Raw genomic sequence first — 24,403 nt, 5'->3', positions numbered from 1 at the left:
TTGTAGTTGCCTTACATGTAATTACAAAAGTGCAAGTAATGAGTTAACTTGCATTTTACAAAAAGACTTTACATGTAGCTTGTCAAAAGAAAAACTACAATTAAAAATTACAAATATGGAAAAATACAACTAAGTGTTGAAAAACACTTAAGCTGTAGCAAGTGAAGACACGGATCCTTCAAACTTTTGAATGATCATTTGTAGTTCATCGAGATCCGGTTCATGGGTGCTCTTGGCAACAACCATGGTCTTCACAATAGTATCATGACATTGGAGGAGCGCAGAGCTGTTTTTATCCAGGATGGACTGGATTTCATGCAAAAAGATTTGGTGCTTCATCAACATTTGAATTGAAGCGGCCGAGAATTGTTCGCTCCTCCATTCATTATGTATCCTCATCTGTAAATCAACAAGAACTTCTTCTTCTGGAATCAGCTCTCCATCCTGACTTAGTATGTTGCAAGAGGCCTTTTCACAATGAGAGACAATATCTCGGAAAACTTCACCCCGTAATCTCATTGTATCACCAATCTCCTCAATGAGGGATTTAAGAACAAGGGCCTTATTTTCCAGAAGCTCTTCAAATTCCAAGTACATGACCCTGGAAGAGATGATGGCATGCTCCTGTAGAACGCTCAACTGTTGTTGGGGCATGGTATGCCAGATTGTCAAACTATCTTCAACACTTTCCAAATTCTTTTTGAAAGTATCAGAAGTCTGATCCAGTTTCTCTTCAACGGTTTCCAACTTAGACATCATCTGAAAAATGTCCTTCATTACTTGTGCACATTGATCATGGATCTGATCAACCCAGGAATCCAATGCTTGTACCTTTTGAGCAGCCCTTTCCACTCCACGAATTGATTCTTGGGAACCGGAAGAACCTATGGAGTTACTCCCTTCAGCAGCAGGTTTTGAGATTTTATGAAAAGCTGCCATAAGTTGTCGATTTTCCTCTTCTAGCTTATCTTTCTTTGCTAGAAATTCATCACATCGTTGTACCAGTGAAGCTACAGAAAATTGAGCATCATGTTTAATCACTTCATGCGTTTGCTTACTGTTGTGACGTTTTCACACATCGCCCCATTGCAAATGGGGACCCATGTTTTTTTGCTTTTTTAGGGTTTGTTTTTGGGCTTTTAGGGTTTTGTTAGTTAGCCTTTGCATTTTGAGTGTCGCCCAGGTGATCACATGGATAAGCAAGTCCAGCTTGAGTGATGTCTTGGTCCTGAAATTTGGCTAAGTCTGAGAGTCCTGATCCTGAATTTGACTAAGTCTGGAAACTGAAAAACCTCAAAAAACTAGATTTTGCAATATAACTCCTGGAGGTCTGAAACCACTCTCAAACATCCTTAAAGTATATATGGAATATAACTTAAAGTATAAGAAAGAAGAAACATAGAAGGAAATGTCACTTATACTTAAATGTTATATTCCATGAAAATTATCCTGATAGAGAGTTCGAAAAAGTCAAATTTCGCTCCTGTCCTTCACTGAGGGTCCAGAGCGAATTTCGCTCCTGTCCCTCTCCAAGGGTCCAAGGCGAATCACTCATGTCCCTCACCAAGGGTCCAGAGTGAAAAAGCTTAGTGGAGTCATTCCTGACCTCGTTTGGACAAATTGAGACATCAAAGGCATGATGGAGGACAAAATGAACGTGATAGAGCATCCAGACTTGATTAAGGACGATGAAATGATGGAGTATTTGTCTAGATAGGTAAATTCGCTCCTGTCCCTCACCAAGGGACCAGAGCGATTTTATTCATATACACATTTTTAGACCTTTGTTTGGACTCGAACTTTTATTCATGGCGTGTAAAGAGATGATATTTTCCTCAGCGAAGGAAATTTGAAGTGAAAAGTAAGAAGATTTGGCCCTGAGAGCAAAAATCGCTCCTGTCCCTCACTGAAGGACCGGAGCTTGAATTCCAATTTCGCGTTATCCTTGCAAGATTGAAGTGGTTTCGCGATTTGAGGAGGTCGAGGGAGGTACATTTTACTCATTGAATATAATTTGGTTGCACCTCGAAGGAGAAAATTGGCCCTAGAAGCAAAATCGCTCCTGTCCCTCTCCCAGGGACCAGGGCGAATTTCAATGATAGCTCCTGTCCCTCTCTCAAGGACCAGAGCGATTTTCCTTATAAGACAAGTTTTGGGCGAAGATCAAGTAAGTTTTAAGTTTGAGGTAAGGAAAAGGGGCGTAACGAATCCATTGAATATAATTTTGAAGATTGCAAGGTGCCAAGTAAGCCCATATTGTCCTAGGCGCTCCTGTCCCTCAGCCAGGGACCAGAGCAATTTCTTACTAAGGAGGATTTCTCACCAAGTTGAAATGAATTCCATCCTAAAGATAAGTGAAGGGGAACATAATGAATCCGTTGAAGACAAATTTGAAAGTTGGTAAAGCGCAAATGAGCTTATAAGTGCAAATTCGCTCCTGTCCTTCTGTCAAGGACCAGGGCGAAATATAGAATATCAAGTCTTTTCCTTCAAGATTGGGCAGATCCAAGACAAAATGCATGATGGAGATGATGTTTGGAACGCCTCGAAGAAGAGCAAAGTTGCAAGGACCATGAAAAATGATGAAATTACCCAAGTTCGCTCCTGTCCCTCTCCTAGGGACCAGAGCGAAATCTCTAAGTATGCTTAAATTTTGAAGGCCACGTCCGTTTCAAACGTTCAAGAAGGAATAAAGGACATTATTTTACACTTTGAAGGCAATTGGAAGTTCATACGATCAAATGTTTATACCAAAAGCAAAAGTTCGCTCCTGTCCTTCAGTCAAGGACCAGGGCGATATTCATTAAACTAGTCATTTCCTTCAAAAACTACGTCAAGGCGAGGTCGCACAAGGTCGAAAATGTCTTTGGGAAGATGATAAGCAAGGGGTTAACGTCAAAGGATGGCAATCTTAAGCTAAAATGTAAAGTTCGCTCCTGTCCCTCACCAAGGGACCAGGGCGATATTCACTTGAATGTCAAATTTGCCTTGTAAAGGACAAGTAAAGTACGCGTGGAATTAATGGATAAAATTGTTACTTGCCTTGTGATGCAAATTGGTGATTAAGGAGACAAAGACCAAGGAAGAAAAGAAAAATCGCTCCTGTCCCTCAGTTAGGGACCAGAGCGAAAATGGTCTAGGAGGCATTCATTTCAAAACATTGAATCAATCAAGCTCAAGGTTCCTATTTAAAATGCCAGTTTCAACGTAGAGGAAGTGACTTTGAACGTAAAAAGCGAGAAACTCAAGAACAAAATGCTAAGGCGCTCCTATCCCTCTCCCAGGGACCAGAGCGATGTGGTTTGTATCCCTTATATCTCCCATGTTTAGGCGCCTTTGCTAGAGGAGGATCACGTTGAAATCTTCCAAGCATCAAATTTTGCCTAGGCGAATTTCTTTGTTTTGCATTTTAGAGTTAAACTCTCAAGTGAGGTATGGCAAAGATCCCTTGTTTTAATTTTGAATTTTGATCGTCATTGCTTCAAATTTTGAATTTTGAAATTTTGAATTTCAAATAGCTCAATCGTTATTTAGGAAATGATAACTCAAGGACTTATCATGAAGTTTCCTAAATTCAATCTTTAATCTAATCTATGTTTATACATTGCAAAATCTATTACTTATTGTGAAATGTTGTGTAGGTATCAAGATGGCGACTCCAAGCTCGAAAGATCTACAAGTCGGAAGACTCTCCTCAAGGAAAATCAAGCCAGATCAAGGACGATCAAGCAAGGACAAGGGCGACCTTCTCCAGCCTAGCATCGACAAGGACGGCATTCTTTGGACTAAAGTCATCAAGGGCGACTTCTCCAATCCAATATTCCAAGGCGAGGTACAACAATCGTCCTGCACATCAAGGACACAAGAAGTTAGAACAAGGGTTCGTTGAAGAAGCAGATAGTACCAGATGAATTAATTAAAGCTAGCTTCTCAACAACATCAAATTGAATATCTACCAAGCTACAAGTGTCAGACGAGTTGGCATCCTAGTCATCACTCCTCCAGCCGGATTGGTCCACCTCAACAATGTCCAGATTCAATGTACCTAACTCATAAAAGGTGGCACAAACTTCAATGTACCTACCCGGGCTATCCATTGGTCGATTTTTTTCCAAAGAGGACATGTGTCCAAGCAATACAATTATTTCATTGGTCGAGCATTAAATATTGTGTAATGGTTGTAACAAACCCTAATTAGGGTTTTTATTGTTGAATCTCGGCCATTGATCTCGAATTGATCTTAGCCATCGAATTGTATTGAGGGCACTATATAAGCCCTGGCATTTCATTTTGTAAGGGGAATGAGCAATAGTTAGAGTAAGTTGGAAGCAGATAGAGAGTAGTTAGAACGTGATTAGAATAGCAATTAGAGTAGAGTAGAGAGAGAAGGCAAAGATTGTTGCCAAGATGTTGTTGTAAAAGACTTGTAACCTCATTGAAGAAATGGTGAAATTTATGGGTCGATTCGACAATTTGCATGGTCTTTATATTTCTCATATTTGATTTCATGTTATTAGATGAGTGGAAGAAATGTGCTTGATTGATGGTGGAATTCGTACATCCATACTACTAGCAGTTTGTTGATTGCAGACTTGCCTTGCGTAGTCAACTGGAATCATTCAGCTTAAGCTTAACTTCAATTATCGCTTCTTCATTGATATGCATCAACCTGATGGTGTCTATGCCTGCAGTGATGATTTGAACATCATAAAGCTTTCCTTCGAAGATCACACTAGCCTTGTGGAGATGGTCCAGCGATGTCAAAATAAGACTTAGTTAGAATTCCATCAAAGATCATTCATTGCTCCTACATTCTTAGTATTAGAATTAGATCCTTTCCTCGCCCTCATTTTTTTTTTCCTTTTTTTAAAGTCAAAGTTAGTAAAATCCTGTGTCCAGCAATATTCAAAGCAAATCAGAAGTTCAATCATCAAATGTAAGTCCCCTTGTGATTCCAGCAAATCATATCATACCACAGAGAGCTTATCCACACGTAGAGACCCTACATACAAGAACCTTGGAGTCATCCTGATTGATCCTTTTCTGCGATATCTTCAGCAATCAGAGGCTTTATTCAAGAGAGGATAAGGTACCCTTGGGTATTTTATTCTGTGTTAGGCAGTGTACAAAATACACGTCAACACTTACCCAATTCTATCCTTGTAACTTTGTAATCAGCAGCTAACATTTCTTCAAGTGGCTTATCTGCAATGGGCTCAACAATTTCAGCTACCTTCATCTTGTTGCTGTCAACAGTTACTTTGGAGATAGTCTTGGTCTTTTTAGCAACCTTGGATCTGGACTATTTTAGTTGCTGATAATCAAAGGCATCAGGTGAGATTTCTTGCTTCTTCCTCTTTGGAGTAAAAGAACTAAGCCATGGAGGTAAAATCATCAACTCTCCTTCTATAGCAGCTGTAGGCAAAGGAGAAGCAGTTTCTGTTTGAATAATTGTGGTCATCCTGAAAGGAATATTTGTTTGGATGGCGACCACGGTTTGCTCAGTAACCAATGGGCATGAAGATTGCCTCATGAATTCTTCAAAACCAGAAGTGGAGGTATCAATTTCTAACAGTTGGACACAAGCAGGAGTATCTTCAAGAACTTCCTGCACATTCACTTGTTGATGATCAGGAGGTGGCTCGTATGCCGAAATAGGAATGGCATTCTGAGGAGATTCATCAGTTAGCAAGTCAGGAGGAGAAAGAGGCGTCTCAATGGAAACTGGAGGAATAATCTCATGAGGCGAATCGCATGTTGGAGACTTGGGAGCATCATCAGATTGCTGCCCTTCTTCTGGATTATCCAGATCGATCACCTGAACATGAAATCGTGATTTTTCCTTTCCATGAACTGTCGCCTCCTCAGGAGGAAGCACTACTGCCCGATTAACTCGCAATTTGATCCTTGTGCCTGAAGATGATGTGCCTTCCTTGTTGTCAACCCGAATCTCAGACTTACGTCCAAGAGGCCCCGTAGAATCATCTTCTTTTCCAATCTTGATTTTTATGAGTCTAACAGCATTGCTTTTCAGCCAAGCGTTGGTGTTAGCCAAGATAGGCTGAAATCTCTCAAGAATGGATATGCACTCCTTGTGTGACCATTGGATTAAAGGAAGTGGAGCTTCCTCAACCCTTCGTGAAATATATTCAGGATCAAGTACGTGCCCATCGTCAATCATCCCTTGTGGAATATCCACCAAGTTCAAATCAACAACCTGCTCAACAGTGAGCCTGTAGTAATCCATCTTCAGAACCTCGACCTCTGTGCGGAGATCTACCCAGATATCCTCAATGCGATGCACGTGCACAAAGGATTTTTTGATCTTCTCCTTCATACCCCGGTAATCAAAATCAACTCTGGACTTAAACCCTTTGAGCTTAATTTCCTGCATTTCAGTTTCCATGGCCTTGGCTTTAACGGATGTGACAAGAGAATACCGGCCAATTTTTAGTGGGTTTGTTGTAGAGATCCCCATTCCAACCTTGTGTCTGGCAGACTGATGAGTGTGGACAGCCACAATTTGTCTTCCCAACTCCATAAGAATGATCTTATCAGTTGGGTATCTAGGAAGCATGTATGGCTGCCCACTATAGCATCCGATTCTCATATAGGTGAAGGTCGGGAACTGTAGAAACAAACATCCATACTCACTCACTCTTTCCCATGCCTTATCTGATACCTTTTTGTTCTTCAGAGTTCTGTCAAACTGACACATGAAGTAACCGTAGAATGCATCCTAGACTCTTCTGAAATGCAATCTGTTGGGTCTCAGAGGTAACTGATCATAATATTCCCAAACTGGTATAAGCGAGCGATCACCCTTGGTAGAAAGACCTGGAAAATGTCTAAGTGATGCTATCAAGTATACCAAATATGAGTTCATGTAGAAAGTCATGGTGGAAGGGACTGTTGCAAGTTGTTCACACAAGGCATCGCTGATGACTTCTCCCCATGATATATGATGGGACTGTCTTATGAACATGATGAACTGGTACATCCAGGGCTCAAAAACATTAGAGTTTTCAAGGCCCATTATCTTGCTGAGGAGGGTTATGATGTCTCCTATTTCCCATTTGAAGTCACAGCGGTACAACTTAGCCCACCTTGAGAAGGCGGCTCGTGGCTCTTGGATCCACCTATTGATATGTCGTTTACAATCTTTTTCCCTTTTTACATAATACTCAGCTGCACTCTCTTTGGAGATTTCCATGTAAACAGGTGCGGGAGGTATTCTGAAGACCTTCTCAATTGTGTCTGCATCAAGGCAGATTATTGCTTCGCCATCATCATTTTTAATGATCCTTGCCTCCTTGTCAAAGTGATGGGCACAAGCGAGAACAAATTTAGGTTCTAGGGCAGCCACCGGGAAAGAAGATGCATGATGGATATGGTTGTCCAACAGCCGCTGCATATCGCTATCTTGTGGATCCTCAACCCTCTTGACAAATTCTGACATGTCTACATGCCCTATCTCTGTATCTCTGATACGATCCAAAGGAGAGGAAACTTGGGAAGGTGCAACTTCGTTTTGGTACTTGTCATATTTGTACTTCATCTTTTTTGGAATTGGAGATGACGGCAAATCTGACATTGATTGAAAACCTGGAATAATGTGATGAAGACTTAAAAGTGTTAAGGCAACATCATATTCAGTTGCAAATAACATTCTTCCTTCTTCAAATGGGAAAAACTTCGACTCTTGCTCTCTCTCTCTCTCTCTCTCTCTCAACTTCACGATTTTGTGAGAGAAAGAGGGGAAATATATGGAAATGGGGGAATCTTGACTTTGACCAATTTCGGATCTTGGGAAAATTTTTGCAAGTATACAAGTTGGAAAGAGCATACATGCAATCGGATTTTTAAAACCCGAATGCAAGTACACTTGTAAATTTGCAAATGGAGAAATGGATGGAAAATGAGAATTAGACTTGTGGAAAATGACGAAAATGGAAAGTACGGATATGGGTGACATGAATGGATAAAAAATGGGAAAGTCCAGGAATATCATTTTCATGAAAATGGGAAGAACTTTTCAACATGTAATCGGGTTCTTAAAACCCGATTTTGAAAGGAAGGGTATTTCACACTTTTTCAACTTGGAATTTTAACCAAAAATGGTTAAATTCTTTAACCGTAAGGGAAGAACAAAGATTTTCAGCCAACTTGTAATCGGGATTTAAAATCCCGAACACAAGTAAAGAGGGAAAATGGTGAAGAACAATGCAATCCAAAAATTGCATGTCAAGGGGAAAATCTCTCTCACAAAACCGATTTTCGAGGGAAGAACAACATATTTACAAAATTACAACTAGAAAGGAAAACTAAGAAAACAAGAAAATAAGAAAAAGAAAGAAGGAAAGAAAAGAAAACATACCTTGCATAAAAGTGAAAATACCTCTCCAAAAGATGCAACAATTTTAGAATGAAGAAGACAATCCAATAAATAGAGACATTCCACAATGCAAACCCTTTCCACGTTTTTGCAAAAACGCCTTTTGTAAAAAAACGTTGCAGCAAATCCAAAAGAAATGGCGTGAAAAGTGAATGAATCTTCTTCTAACCTCAACGCCTTAGCATAAGATGCAAAAACGACTTGGGAGATTGCTGATTCGTGGCACCCTTGGAGGAGAAAAACGTGTTTTTTGCCAAAAACGTGTTTGCATTTTGACACCAAGAAACCAGCAATAAATCAAACTTCCAAAACCCTAGAATGGCATGAAAGATGTTTGAAAATGCACAAGAATAGGGAAGAATCCCAAACGCCTTCTTCCTCCAAAAATTCCTCCACAAAATCTGCTTGAAATCCTCAAAACCATTTTTTCCTTCCAATCGGGTTTTTGGAAAAGAAGTGCAAGTTTGATTTTGCATGCACTTGTGAAAAATCGGGTTTTTGGCAACAAATAACAAGTTTAAAATTTCACTTTTTCAACTATAAGGCAAAAATCAGGATTTTTAGACCAAATAGCAAATTTAAAATGTCAAAAATGCACTTTATAGGCAAAATCGGGTTTTTTTAGAACAAATAAGAAGTTTAAAATGTCACTTTATTCATTCCAAGGCAAAATCGGGTTTTGGAGAGAGATGTGCAAGGTTAAAATCACTTGTAAAGGGAAAATAAAATCCCTACAACAAGTTATAATTCACTTGCACACATGTAATAGGGGTTTAAAATCACTATTACATGTAAAAACCATTAAAGTAGGAGTTTTAGAAAAGAACTACAAGTTTACTTGTAACTTAACCAAAAAATCCCTATTTTAACTGAAAAAGCCAAAAAACAACAAAGGGGAAATAAAAAGCAAATTACAAGTTTTTATTTTCCAATAAAGTGCACATGTAATAAGCTAAAAATTTCCCTACAAAGACCAAAACAATGGAAATCATTAAAACTTGCAGTTCAAGGAAAATTCTCCACCTGCAGTCAGGGAGAAAAAACCCGAAATTGAAGGAAAGACATAGCAAACGAATCCAGAATGTGACGAAATTCGAAACCTAGTTCGAGGATGGACTAAGGATTAAGCCAGTCCAAGGATTAGTCGAAATTCTGCATCAGGAAGCGTGCCAAAGAGTAAAATTTTATTTTTTTTCACAAAAATTTTATGTAATGGTCCTTCATTTTTGAAAACAAAAATGAGGACAACAATATTCCAAGGGTTAGAGGGTTAAATTTCATGCTAGAGGTGCTTTTCCCCTCACATTCCAGATTACCCAACCCATTCCCCCACTCAAAATCCACACTACACATGGGTTTCCCTTTAAATCCATACTGGCTATTATTTTCCACCACTGTTTATCCATACCTGGATCGATTTTCCCCTGGAAGTGCTAAAATTTGGCTAAGTGTTTGGATTTATCCAGACTGCCATCAATTTTCCACCAGGAGTGCAGACTGGAGTGCGGACAAAGTTAAGGATGATTCCATGCTTGGGTCGATTTTCCACCAGGATGTTTTGTGACAAGAGAGTGCGGATTTTTGTCCGGATTTTCATCCAGACAGAGGTCAATTTTCCAACAAGGAGTATTTTTTGCAAGTAAAGTGAGTTTGGAGTATGGATTTTCAATCCAAACTACCATCGATTTTCCCCTGGGGAGTTTTGTGTGCATTTTTTATGAATTTGAGCATGGATTTTTATCCAAGCTAGGATCGATTTTCCCTTATGGGGAGATTTTTGACACTTTAATGATTTTTAAAGGGATTTTTCAATCCCAACCCAAGTCAATTTTCCCATGGAGGCTTAATTTGGATTTAAATTGCAATATTTTAATAAACAAGCCCCATTTTTAATTGCTTTTAAATTATGATTAATGATTATTTAAATTTTAAAAGCAAAATTAAATAACTTGCAATAATCATTTAATATTTTGAACCTTCTAGAAGCAAGTTAGTTTTTGCCAAGCAAGTATATATACAAGTGTTTTATTCCACATTGCTTGTGTGGTGAAAGTAAGAGGTAAAAGCAAGTATAAGAGAGGAGCCTTAGCATTATTTTATTATTAAATCTGCCAGGTGTCTCCATGAAAGCGATTTTTCTCCAAGTTGGGCAAATTTTAGCAAGGCGTTGAAGTGAAGTGTTGAATTGAGGATTCTTTCCTCTTCTACTTTTTTCCAACTTGCTGATCTATTCCCCTTGCTGCCATTAAAGACCATTTCCAGATTTTCGGTTTTCCAAGTTTGGCGATTTTTTGCAAATTTGGTGATTTTTTGGTGAAAAGTGGCGATTTTGTGTTTGGAGACTTGGGCGATATTTTCCTCCATTTTTTGCTTGTTGTTCTAGACCTCCATTGTTGCAGATCCGGGCTGCCATTAATGACATTTTCAGAATTTTAGAATGGCGCCATAGCTGGGAAAATTTCGATTTTAGTTTGGGAGTGATTTGGTGATCTTCATGCATGCTTGGTGGCTGCCATCATTTCCATCTCGCTGATTCGCTTCAAATCTGAGGTTTGCCTCAGATTTGACCTCCATTAATGGCTGCCCATTAATTTTCAGACTTAAGTTTTTGTTGCCCAGCCAATTCCAACTTAGGCGATTTGCATTTGGAGGTATTTTGTGGAGTTTTTTGTGCATTTTCAGACCATCTTATCGCTGTTGCAGGTCTGAAAACTCTATTGTTAGGTGGTTGTCTTCAAAAAATTTCATTTCCAGCCACCTAACCATTTTGGCGATTTTGCTTGGAGCTGATTCCTTGGCCATTTTTCATCATTTTCAAGGATTTTTAACTACTTTGCAAGGTGCTGGTGAGTTTGAAGTTATCAATTTTCAGATTTGTCCTCAGAAATTAATTTTTTACCAACCACACTTACATTCCTGAATATGATTGTTTTCATCATTAAAATTGATTTTTATCAAAGTTTATGCACATTTTTAAAGATTGCAACATGTTTTAAAAGTTTGATTTTCAGGTTGTCTTCAGAATTTTTGACCTCCATTGTTGATTGCGGAAGGTGTCTTCAGACATACCTTTGTGTGAAAACACAACCTTTCACACCTTTCCTTAGTCATCGTTGATCCGATATACTCCTTTGCATTTTAGCTTGCATATTTTCTAAGCATAAGGAGGTATTAATGAATTTTAGAGACGGTTTCCATGCCTTAGTGTTGTCACACTTTGAACTTAATTGCTAAAATTTACCAAGTCTATGGATTATTGCCTACCTTGCTGAGGATGCTATTGCAGAGGTGTTCGGAATTCCACGCGGAACAGACATGAAGGATGTGACCAAGGATGAATATGCAGAAAGATACACGAAGAAAATGGGTGTATGCAAGAATTTGATTAACAAAGAGTGGATGATTGAGCCTAGGTCTCATCATTCCAAGGCTCCCAAGACACTCATGTGCATAGATTTCAAGGAAGAGTATAGTGATTTGATATTCCTACTCAACAGAGTGATGGGGATGCCGCTGGGAGCAATATTCGATGGATGGATGTTCTACTTCATCCAGGATTGTCTTAGAGGAACATTAGTAAATTGATCTAAGATTATAAGTGACAATCTGGATATTCAGCTGAGGAATGTAGAGCGGTCCAAGTCATTCGCCATGACTTCTTACCTAGTATACCTGCTTGCACGGTTTGTTTCATACAGAGGATTAATATGCAAAGGTGAAATTGGGAATGGGCAAGGGCAATTCCGAAGTCATGAATGCTACACCCAGCTGAGCATGTATAGAATTGAAGACTATAAGAGAGTGAATGATGCATTCACTATGTAAATCACACGGATGCTGCAAGGCGGAATCCACAGAAGATTGTCCAAGGAGGCAACAAAGTTAATAGAGAAATATGGATCGTGGTATATTCAGTTTCCCACTTTCACATACCTTAGGATTCATGGGTTTCAATCTGAACCCTACAGACTTCCTAGGTATCCAACCGACAGAATGATCTTGTTGGAAGTGGTGAGACAGCTTCTAGAGTTCGATGTTATTCAAAGAGAGAAGCACAGTTAAGGCATGACATTCCCTATTTCAGTTGGGAAGACATCAGAGGTTTGCCAGTCCGCCATAGCCGCCAGCACTGCGAGTGAAGAGCTTGCATTCTATCGATTTGCTACATACACAAAAAGAGAAAGATTTGATCCAGACAAGAAAGTAGGAAGGATCAGGGGAGAGAAGTTCATTCACAAAGTTGACATAGAAGATTATTGGGCCAACCTAATGGATGAGCAAGCAATGAAGAGAAGAATGTGGTCCAGAATGTCAATGGATTTCATGAGGAAGTGTGGACTTTTCCTCGTTCTTGATCAAGTATTAGATGATAGAGATCATACGCATCCACAGTATGAGAATGAAATGAAGAAGGCAATTCTATTGCCAAATTGGTCAGAGTCAGAAGGGATTGACCTGAATATATTGATGAGAGAGGTCTTGAATTTCTCCCGTGCATGGGTGGATATACAGATGAATAAGTTAGTTGATATGGGTGTTCCCTTCACTTATGAAGGATGAAGCCGGAAGAGTCTATTTCCGAGGATGATTAGAGAACTATCAATGATGTCAGGATTCATGCAGACGAAGAGAGTTAAGCTCCCAAGAGAAGGAAGAACACGCCAGGAGAAGTCAAGGTCGGAGGGAAGAAGATTGAGGAGGTGAAGAAGAAACAGAAGACTATCACTCCGCCTATCATTCCTTCACCCCCTCTCAGTGTCTCATCAATCGAAGTGATTGAAGTAACAGAGCAGAACAAGAAGACTCAGCAGTGTTCCAACATGGTGATACTAATAGAGAATATTCAGGAGTTCCATGCCATGGCAACATCTGCACCTCCTAATGAGAATGATGATCAGCAGGGATCCCCTACTATCCTTTTAGAGTTAATTTGGGAAACGAGATATATGATTTAACCAGGAATAATCTTGATGATAATGATGATATTATCTTGGCATTGAGAGGACTTGATCGAGAAATGTGTCTCGATGATGGTATGGAGATGGCCGCTATTCCTGAATGGCTGATGAGAAGTATGGAGAAAAGTAAACAAATGATAGAGGTATAGTCTATTGATGATATTGATGACTACTTAGTTAGGAGTGCTAAGGAGAAGGAGCCCAAGAGAGTGGAGATTTTGTCGCATATAGCTAGAGATGGGACAGGAATGCGGATTGCGCAGATTGTTGTTCTCATTGCAGGAGTGACAGCAGACATTGCTACTCCTATGGATTTCCAAGATCACTTCAGTTGCCCTTGGTCGTACATCTAGAAAGCAAGAATTTTAGGAGGTTGGTGAAAACCTTAAGGCAATCGATGCAAGGTTAGACAGAGAGATTGCGGAGAAAGAAAGGTACAGAGAAGAGAATATCAGACTTAGAGAGTATATTGCAGGGATAAGGCGTGAAGATCCCACCCTTATTTCCCCTATTGCAGTTGACCGTGGAATGCATTCACACTATGAGGCAGCGAGAGGTACACTCTCGGAGGTGGAAAAGTGGATTGAGAATACAAGAAAGCAGGCAGATGATTTCCTTACTCAGTTTGTCCATGCATATGATAGGACAACATGGCTCGCATTCAGAATCCAGTATTTGGAGGGAGTTTGGGAAGAATTCCGACCTATTCAAGAGAAGACTATTCCACGCCTCCAAGCTTTGAAGAAGGTTCCTAATTCCACCTTGGTCAGCGAGAGCATTGTGCATAGTGGAGACAGATATGATTTCCATGGCTGGTATTGTTCATTGGCCGTGAAGAAATCAACTTATGAGAACGCCCAGTCGAGTTGTATGGAGATGGAAGGATTGATTCAGGACATTCAGATGAAGATCCTTGCCTCGATTGAGGAATTATTGGGTGTGGATGTTAGTGACGCTAGTGGTTTACGCTTAGCCGAATTAAGAGACAAGATGAAATTTATGTATTTTTGCCAGTTGGACTCTTTGAAGAAGAGTTAGATAGACGACTTGGTCTCTTTGTTGATTCATGTTCATAGTTCGCAGAAGCTCATGCTAGATTGGGAGAACACTTGGAATGCTTGCTCGGATTCACTGGACGTGATTGATTTACAACAGGATACCTTGCCTAGCATTTCCATGGAGGAGTTAGATTCAGTATTGGCCAAATTCTTGGAGTATGCTAGGAGAGAGAGAGATGTAGGGAGGAATCTTCTAGAAGATTCTCTATTTGATGACTAGGTATCTTTTCATTGGGCCATATGTTGGTGGCACCATTTTTTATGTAACCCTAATTAGGGCAATTTTAGGGTTTTGTTGGCATGATCTCGGTTGTTGATCTTAGATCAATCTTGGCCATCCATTTTGTAAGAGACTCTATATATGCCTCCTTGTCTCTCATTTGTAAGGGAGAGTTTTTGTAGAATTGTTGGTATATGCTGCAGCTATTTGAATCCTAATCATTGTTCAATTGTTGGTGATTTTTCTCTTCAAATGTTGTCTTTGCATTTATGGTTCTCAATTCCTCCAGGTTAGATTAGAATTTATTTTCATGTATGTTAGATTGAGTGGAAGATTTGTTGAATTCATTTGTGTGGAATCCTTAGTCCATACCACTAGCCTCTTGCCGCTGGTAAGTGCGCCTTGTGTGGTCAACTGGAATTTAAGTAAACTTAACTTCAACTATTACGCGTCCCTTGACAAGCATCAACTTGGATGGTGTCAACGTTTGATGGTGATAGCTTGAAAATTTTTAAGTATACCTTAGACGATTGCACTAAGCTTGTGTCAATACCTAATTGTGAGACCTTGCCTGGTTTGATTCCACTAGATCCATTCATCATTTCCTGCATTCCTAGGCTTAGAATAGATTTCCTGAACCCTATTCCTTTTGCCCATTTTTTTAGTAAGAAGTAAATCCATAGCCATATTGATAAATCTTAAGTTGTTAGCACACCCATTCCGCATCATTCATGATAATCCAAACATTTGCGTAAGTCCCCAAGTGAAACACAGCAATTCACATCGACCATTGAGTTACCCACTCGTCAAGACCTGACATGTAGAAACCTTGGAATCATTTTAGTTGATCCCATTCTTAGCATCTGAGGTGATTTTGTTCAAGAGAGGGTAAATTACCTTGGTACTTTATTCTGAAATGTTTTGTGCATAAAAAACACATCAACGGGTCAAACCTCTTCTAGAAACTTTTGTACACCTTTAGGGAAGCATTTTCTAGCTAGTTTGACTGTTGATGAAGCTGATGGGGATGGGGTACTTTCAAGAGGTCAGCAAACTTGATATTTGAATGTTGAAAAAATATTTATAGTCATTGCAGATGTCTGAAAATTTCTGTATGCACAATTTTGAATCAGAAATACAAGGAACATTAAATAAATTCTCTGAAAATAATATGATGCAGTAAATTTTGTGAAAATGATTGTTCTTGAATATTTATTTACCATTCCTTGTATGAATTTGATGAAGGGCTACTCCACCCAATACAACACCACAACAACAACACACAAATTGCAAGAGAAAATACTTGCTTCTTATTACTCAAATGAGAAAGGATATACAATATTCCAAGACTTACAAAATATTAGCCAAATTGGCTTTACAAATTTGGAAGCTAGAGCTACAAGCCTTGCTACTTAAGCTTTGCTTTGAAGCTGACTCAACTCTGAATGCTTAAACCTCTATCCCAAGCCCCTATTTATAGTGCTCTTATGCCTCTTGGAATTTCCACGCCCCATCTAGGATATCAACACATGGCATCCAAGAAATGCACCACATATCTCATCAAAGTCCCTAGAACTTCCCCCAAAAGGGTGCCCAAGGAGGTGACCTTTGAAATTCCCAATATGGGCGCCTAGACTTCCATTACCCCAAAACATGATTCTTCAACTTCCTTATTCACATGCCAAGATGGGTGTTCTCTTGATTTTACATTATGAATAAAAGGAAAATGTGTCCATTCTTGGAAATTACATTTGCCTTTACACATAGGCTACAAATATTAAATAATTTTAACCCCCTATGCCCCCTTGGACACTTTCCTAGGTACACGGAGACCCATAGTTGCTTGCATTTATCTTTAAACACCTAACCTTAATAGAAGATTAGAATAAAAATATTTTTGGTTGATGCAAGATTGCTCTATGCTCGTGGATGGTCCCGCATCGGACACCCCAAGTAAGAAGAAATGTTTCATGAGGGAAGCCCATGAACATTTGAAAACCATATGCTCATTTTGAATCCACCATTCTTTCTTGTCTGCTCAAACATTCTTTTTTGCCTTAGTCTACACTCTTATGTCTCTTCCCTCTTTCATTCTTCCTCTCTTTCTTGCCCTTTGAACATAATCTAGCTCCAACCAAGATGCACTATCAAACTCTAGGATGTCATAGGTATTCATTTTCTCTTCTTCAGCATGCATTACCTCTGTTATTGCTGCAACATCTTTTCCATCACCAATCTAAGCTACATAGTGTTCCGTGCCTTCAAAAAGACATGCTTCAGCTACAAACTTATTCTTCTCTAAATTCAAAACAATGTTAGCATAAAAATCATGGGATTCATCCTTTTCAATTTGCACCAGACTATTAGTCTTTCTTATCTCCCCTCATAATAGGAGATCTTCATATTTACTGATTTCTTTATCAAATAGGGAACCATCAGGGAACCCCACTTTCTCTCGTTCCTTCTTCCTCACTTCCAGTTGCACTCATCTTCCAAAGGATTCCTTGTCGTAATATCCTTCTCCGTCTTGTCATTCCCATCAAAATATTCACGGGAATCAAATTTTACTTCATTCTTTTTTGTTGGAACTTTTGCTCTTCTTGCTTTCAATGCAATCCATACCGCTGCAACTTTCATTAGTAGATCATCTTCTTCACCCTAATCCTCTTTCACCAGCTGTTTCATTCCATTAACCAAACAAATTTTGGTATTGCTACATACATTTTCTTCTTCCTCCTTTAGGGGCTTCAACTTGTGGTGAACTCCATCCTTTGTTAATGAATAGGTGTTTGCATATCCATCATGTATTGTGCTTCGATCAAATTGCCATGGCCTTCCCAATAACATGTGGCAAATATCCATAGGCATGATGTCACAGAGTACCTCATTATGGTAGTTCCTGTTAGAAAGTTGTCATTAATGTCACCATAAGGTAAGTAATTTATCTATAGCGATCAGACTTTATTAAGGATCAGATTATGTATGACAACAATCAGACTAATCAGGTTATGTAAGACAATGATCAGACTGATCAGATTATGTATGACAATCTGACCCTATTAGGATTTTCCACCTCTTCATACTCAAAGTACTCCATATCATTGATCCAATTGATCCACTCATCTGGAATTAGACTTCCTAAAAATGTGGAAACTTAAACCTTTCTTCCCACTCTTGGAGATGGCCCTCAGAAATCTATTCTCTTCAATATCTTGCAAAGACTTGTTCTTCTACAAACCGTCCTTCCTCATCAACTTCATCACCACTTTCATCTTGGCATATTCTTCCCATTCCACTACATAACTCCATTTGCAATACTTGCACTTTTCACTTGAGGATTCTAAAATCCTCTACTAGAACAGCAATCCTTCCACCAACATTTCTTCCACCGTGCATCACTCATGGAGGCATCTTGATCATGAGCCCACAACCACAAGTCCTAGTGCAAACTGCCTCATGTTCAATGCTTTGTCTCCACACTCAGGTACTCCCGCTTTGATACCACTTGATGAAGGGCTACTCCACCCAATACCAACAACACAACAACAACATAGAAATTACAAGAGAAAATACTTGCTTCTTATTACTCCAATGAGAAATAAAATACAATATTCCAAACCTCACAAAATATTAGCCAAATTGGCTTTACAAATCTGCAAGTTTGAGCTACAAGCCTTGCAACTTAAGCTTTGTATTGAAGGACTCAACTCTAAATGCTTAAACCTCTATCCCAAGCCCCTATTTATAATGCTCTTGTGCCTCTTGAAATTTACATGCTCCCTCTAGGAGATCAACATATGGCATCCAATAAATGTACCACATAGCTCATAGAAGTCCATAGAACTTCCCCAAAAGGGTGCCTAAGGAGGTGACCTTTGAAATTTACAATATGGGCCTATAGAAAGGTGACCCTTCCATTCACCCATAACATGACTCTTCACCTTCCTTATTCCCACACCAAGACGGGTGTTCTCTCGATTTTACATTGTGAATAATAGGAAAATGTGTCCACTCTTGGAAATTACATTTGCCTTTACACATAGGCTACAAATATTAAATAATTTTAACCCCTTATGTCCCCTTGGACACTTTCCTAGGTACATGGAGACCTATAGATGCTTGCATTAATTTTTAAGCACCTAACTTTAACAGAAGATTAAAATAACAATATTTTTGGTTGATGCAAGATTGCTCTACACCTGTGGATGCTCCTGCATTAGAATATCAATGATAATGAATGGTATATGAAAATCTTGAAAATTTTGCATCAAAAGTACTCAGAAATCACAAAACTCTTCATCAAAATATACATGCAAATTTTTTGACAAAAATGCTCAGTGGGTAAGGTGAAAAAAAATTGGTAAAAAATTGGTTTCAATTTGGTAGGAGACATTTCATAATCCTCCAATTCTTTCATCATTTTATCGGAGCATTGCATTAGGAAATAGTAGATAATAATAGATCATGATCATTATAGTTCACTGATTTTTCATGAAAGTCCACTTAGTTTCAAGACCTGTAACTATCTTCGATGGCTCTACCATAAATATACCTCAGAGTAGAAATGTACATGCAATTCAGTAACCACCCATTATAATTGTTTGTTGTCCAATTTAAATGACTCAAAAAATCTCTATAGAGAAACCAACCAATAATTTCAATAAATGTAATATGATAAAAATGAATTGGCAAACGTAACGTATTTAACACTAAAGAAGTATCAGAAGCATAAAGCAATCATTACCGTTCCAAGTAGGGCACCCTTTTTAGTTGGCAAATAGGCAAATGGTCGTTGATGCAAGACACTACACACTCCACTCAGTTCTGAACTATTATGAAATATGGATGCCTCCCTTTCATTCCATATATCAAGGAGTTCCTTGGACGGCGCCGTTCCAATAAGTCCAGGATGAATTAAACCTGGAAATCGGACACCTGAATAGCAAAAATTGTAGGAAAAAATAACAATAATTTCAGCATCTTGTTATGTATTTTTTCTTTCTCTTTCTGGCTAAATTTGAAAATTAACACATAGAGTTGATTGTCTTTATGTACTAGAATATATTTATCCAAACCTCAAATTATGAACAATGTACATAGTTAGGCCTGCAATTTCATCTTCCCCCTTTCAAGATCCTATTTCCACTTAAATAGTTACATTTTTCTTATTTGCAAAATAGTGTATGCACATTCAGCTCATAATATTATACAGTCCAAAATAGATCCAATTTGACATGAAAACCTACAGTTGTGCATCCTTTGATGTTCACTGTGATCACTTGTCAGAATAGGTCGTACTATTTTTTAGACTTCATCATCATGTGTGAATATTCATAATAAAATAAAAATTTATTGACAATGTTAGTCTCAACTTTTGAGAAGATTTACTAATCCATATGGGATCTACGAGAAAAGTTCATCATCAAATGAAGATACTGCAGTAAGTTTCAGATGCAGAAAATACAGTAAGAACTGGTTTACAAAACCATTAGATCTAGACAAGCAGTTTTGAAACCATCAGTTCTCAATAGGTGTTTGTTTTGAAACTGTTGGCTGATTAAAAGGGTGGCTTCGTGTTGACAACTTGACATGGATAAAATTTAAAAAATAATTTAAAGTGTTCAATTGATCTTGTCTTTTTAAATTCTGTGCAAAAAGACTTCTAACATGAATTTGAATACTTTCAACATTCTATTTGAAGACACCAATAGCCCAAAATAATGGAGAGAGAATAATTGAAGTTGTTGAATCCAAAAGTAAAAGAACAAGCCAAAAGTGAGAAAATAGGCTTGGTAGAGGTTGTATTTACATATGTACTTGTCTTATTTGAGTAATACATTCCAGCCAAACTAGCACTACATTTACACAGCAATTTGAAAGTGTAAATGGAATTCAATTACACATACTGAAAATGGAATAACACAAGCAAATTAGAAAACACCAAAATATTTATTACTACATTCTTTAAATTCTTTTGCTTCTATGACTCCAGCATAAAAGCACTTGCCACTGTTGTGACGTTTTCACACATCGCCCCATTGCAAATGGGGACCCCCTCTTTTTGCTCGTTTTTCGCTCGCTTTTCGTTTTGCTTTTTAGGGTTTTGTTAGTTTGTCAGTTGTCTGGATTAGGGTCAAGCCTTAGGGTTTTAATTACCGTCTTTTCAGGCCAGAATCCAGTCAGTTTTGAGAGCTTTTTGAGCCTCCTTTCGTAGGATGCAATTTTGAATGCAATGAATTCGCCAGAAAGGTCTATTTTCAATTAGAATTTTGAATGCAGAGTCTTAATTTGTCTAAGTGTTGATGATGAAATATGAATTTTTGTCCAATTGAGGAATTTTGACCAAATTTTGACTTTTTTGATTTTTGATCCCGGGCATTGGGAATGATTTGTTTTTGCCTCGTGAATTGATTAAACTTGTGAAATCATGTTATTTTGGCCTGTAGGAGCAAAATCGCTCCTGTCCCTCAGTGAAGGACCGGAGCTTGTTTTCAAATATCTTACTGTCTCTGCAGGGTCAAGATGAAGTTCGAATTGGAAGAGATAGAGAAAGGCGTAATCTTTCCGTTGAATATAAATTGAAGAATTTCACGAACACAGAAATGCCTCCAGGAGTCAAAATCGCTCCTGTCCCTCAGTGAAGGACCGGAGCTCAAAATCAAATGTTGCCTCGTCCTTGCAGGATTTTGACGACTTGACGATTTGAAGAGGTCCAAGGAGAGATGTTTTATCAAATGAATATAACTTGAAGTGCCGTCGTGAAGGAGAATGACCCAAAATGTAAAAAATCGCTCCTGTCCCTCAGTCAGGGACCAGGGCGAAATTCTTTGTAGCTCCCGTCCCTCTCCCAGGGACCAGAGCGAAATCCTTCATAGGGCATGTTCTGGACGAAGATCGAGCAAGTTTTAGGTTTGAAGGCAAGAAAGGAGGTGAGTTGAAACTATTGAAAGCAAATTGAAGATTACTAAATGTCAACAAGGGACCCAAATGCCCAAGTTCGCTCTTGTCCCTCAGGCAGGGACCAGAGCGATTTTTGTCTTAGATGATTTTCTTGCCAAATTTAAATAATTTCCAAGGCATGGATGAATGAAAAGGTACATTATGAATCCGTTGAAGATAATTTTTGAAGGTGAAAAGGAAAGATGAAGCCTACAGGACCAGGATCGCTCCTGTCCCTCTCCAAGGGACCAGGGCGATATGATGATTATGTTGCCTTTTCTTCAAGTTCAGGACATTCCAAGTTCGGATACATGGTGGTGAAGACATTTTAAGGCGTCTTAATCAAGCACAAAGTTACAAAGGTCGCCTGCGTTGAAGGAATTACACCAAGACCCCTAGTTCGCTTCTGTCCCTCAGGAAGGGACCAGAGCGAAATTCTTATAATGGTTTAGATTTCGAAAATTTGTCAAGTGTCAAGCGGCCAAGGGGATCAAGGGGACTTCATTTTACGCGTTGAAAGCAACTACAAGTTGAAGAAGACAAGGACAAACTCAAAATGTTGAAGTTCGCTCCTGTCCCTCAGGAAGGGACCAGAGCGATATTGAATATATTGGCCAATTCATGCAAAAATCACGTTAAGTCAATGTTTTGCAAGGTCATACAAGGTCTAAGGTGTCTTTTGAAGATGATATACAAGGGTTTTGAAAGTCAAAAGGTTATTATTTGAGCTAAAGAGATTATATCGCTCCTGTCCTTTGGACAAGGACCAAAGCGATTTTCATTAAAACACTCATGTTCCGTCAAAACCAAGACAAGGCAAGGATAGGCAAGGTCAAGGATGCTATTTGGAAGGCAATGAACAAAGAACAAAGATTGAAAGATGGCAAATTTAGACCAAGACATAGAGATCGCTCCTGTCCCTCTCCAAGGGACCAGGGCGATATTTGCCAAAACAATTGTTATCCTTTAAAGATCACGTTAAAACAAAGTTGCAAAGGGATTGAAGTGTTGTTTGAAAGGTAATAAAAGAGGAGTTGATATCAAGAACGGAGAATTTCAAGTGAAAAGATCTAGATCGCTCCTGTCCCTCCCCAAGGGACCAGGGCGATATCATATCTAAAGGACATTCATTTGCAAGAACAAGTCAATCAAGCTTGAAGGACCTAGCGAAAATGGCAATACCAACGTAAGGATGAAAACTTTAAACGTCAAAAACGCAAGGATCAAGACTAAGTTGATGGATCGCTCCTGTCCCTCAGTCAGGGACCAGGGCGATGAGGTTTGTACTCTTCCCAATTCTCCAATTTTGGCATTCAAGCAAGTTTTGAATTTATTTTAAATGCTAAGTCCGATAGGTCTTGAAAATTTAATTAAGTGGCATTTAAAAATAACGCATAACATTTATTAATTAATTTTTGCCTTTTAAAGGCATAAAGTTAATTAATTATAAAAATAAGTTGAGCGCTTGAGTTTATTTTATGAAGGTCGGCCCTTGTTATTTATTTAAAAATCATTTTAATTGCCTCATTTTGGCAAAGTCGGCCTAAAGGTGAATAAGGGGTTAAGCGCCTATAAAGGGGAAGGTGGTTTATTCATTTCAAATCATCGTTTAACATCCTTCATTAGCATGCGATTTGGAGAATACAAAGGAGGTGCGAAATTGTCATTCAAGAGGAGGGCGCAGACATCATCAAAGGAGTTCGAGTTTCAAGTTAGGCGAACTTGCCAAGGACATTGAAGATCACATCAAAGACCCCAAGGGTGACGAAGTTGATAGGAAGGACGTTCGCTTGAAGATCACGTGGAAAAGGCTTCAAACGTTAATTTTGCCTAGGCAAATTCCTCATTTTGCATTCTAGAGTTAGCTCTCAAGAGAGGTATGGCGATATTGATTTATTGTTTTGATTTTGAACGTTGATCATCATAGCTTAAATTTTAAATTTTGAAATTTTGAATTATAATAGCTCAATTGTTTTTTAGGAAATAATAACTCAAGGATTTATTATGAAGTTTCCTAAAAATTAATCTAATCCATGTTATATATTGCAAAATCATGTTGCTAATTTTGAAATGTTGTGTAGGCATCAAATGGAGATCTCATCAAGAAAAATCAAGCCAGATCAAGGACGGTCTTCGCCGGGACGATCAAGCCAGGACAGGGGCGACCTCTTTCAATCCAGCGTTCCAAGGCGAGGTACATCATCATCTTGCAAATCAAGGACAAAAGGAGTTAGAACAAGAGTTAATTAAAGATAGCCTCTCAACAACATCAAGTTGAATATCTACCAAGTTACAAGTGTCAAATGAGGTGGCGTCCTAGTCATCATTTCTCCAATCAGTGAGGTCCACCTCAGCATGTCCAGATTCAATGTACTTAACTCATGGAAGGTGGCACAAACTCCGATGTACCTACCCCGGCTATCCATTGGTCAATTTTTCTAGAAGGGACATGTGTCCAAGCAATACAATTTTATCATTGGTCAAGCATTAAATGTTATGTAATGGTTGTAACAAACCCTAATTAGGGTTTTCATCGTTGAATCTTGGCCATTGATCTTGAATTGATCTAAGCCATCAAATTGTATTGTGGGCACTATATAAGCCCAGGCATTTCATTTTGTAAAGGCTAATTAGCAATAGCTAGAGAGTTAGTAGATAGAGAGTAGTTAGAAGTTGATAGAATAGCAATTAGAGTAGAATAGGAGGACAAGGCAAGAAATTGTTGCCATTGATTGTAAACAAACTCCATTTTCATTGAAGTAATGGTGAAGTGTGTCGTTTCTTGCAATTTGCATGGTTTCTTGTTGAAGTCTTCAATCCTAGATGGTAGATG

The 24,403-nt window shown here is 38.7% G+C and overlaps 1 protein-coding gene across 1 annotated transcript in view; it reads right to left on the bottom strand.

Annotated features, from left to right (window-relative positions):
* Nucleotides 1–24,403, bottom strand: part of LOC131049101 (uncharacterized) — a 51,201-nt gene that overhangs the window by 18,957 nt on the left and 7,841 nt on the right. The window contains exon 4 of the mRNA XM_057983121.2: nucleotides 19,376–19,566. Within this exon, the coding sequence (XP_057839104.1) occupies nucleotides 19,376–19,566 (191 nt within the window). The remainder of the gene's footprint in view (nucleotides 1–19,375; nucleotides 19,567–24,403) is intronic.

The sequence above is a fragment of the Cryptomeria japonica genome, chromosome 3 (assembly GCF_030272615.1).
Source record: "Cryptomeria japonica chromosome 3, Sugi_1.0, whole genome shotgun sequence".
Taxonomy (NCBI): Eukaryota; Viridiplantae; Streptophyta; class Pinopsida; order Cupressales; family Cupressaceae; genus Cryptomeria; species Cryptomeria japonica.
Note: the sequence above shows the minus strand (reverse complement) of the source record. Positions and strands in the feature narration are given on the sequence as shown.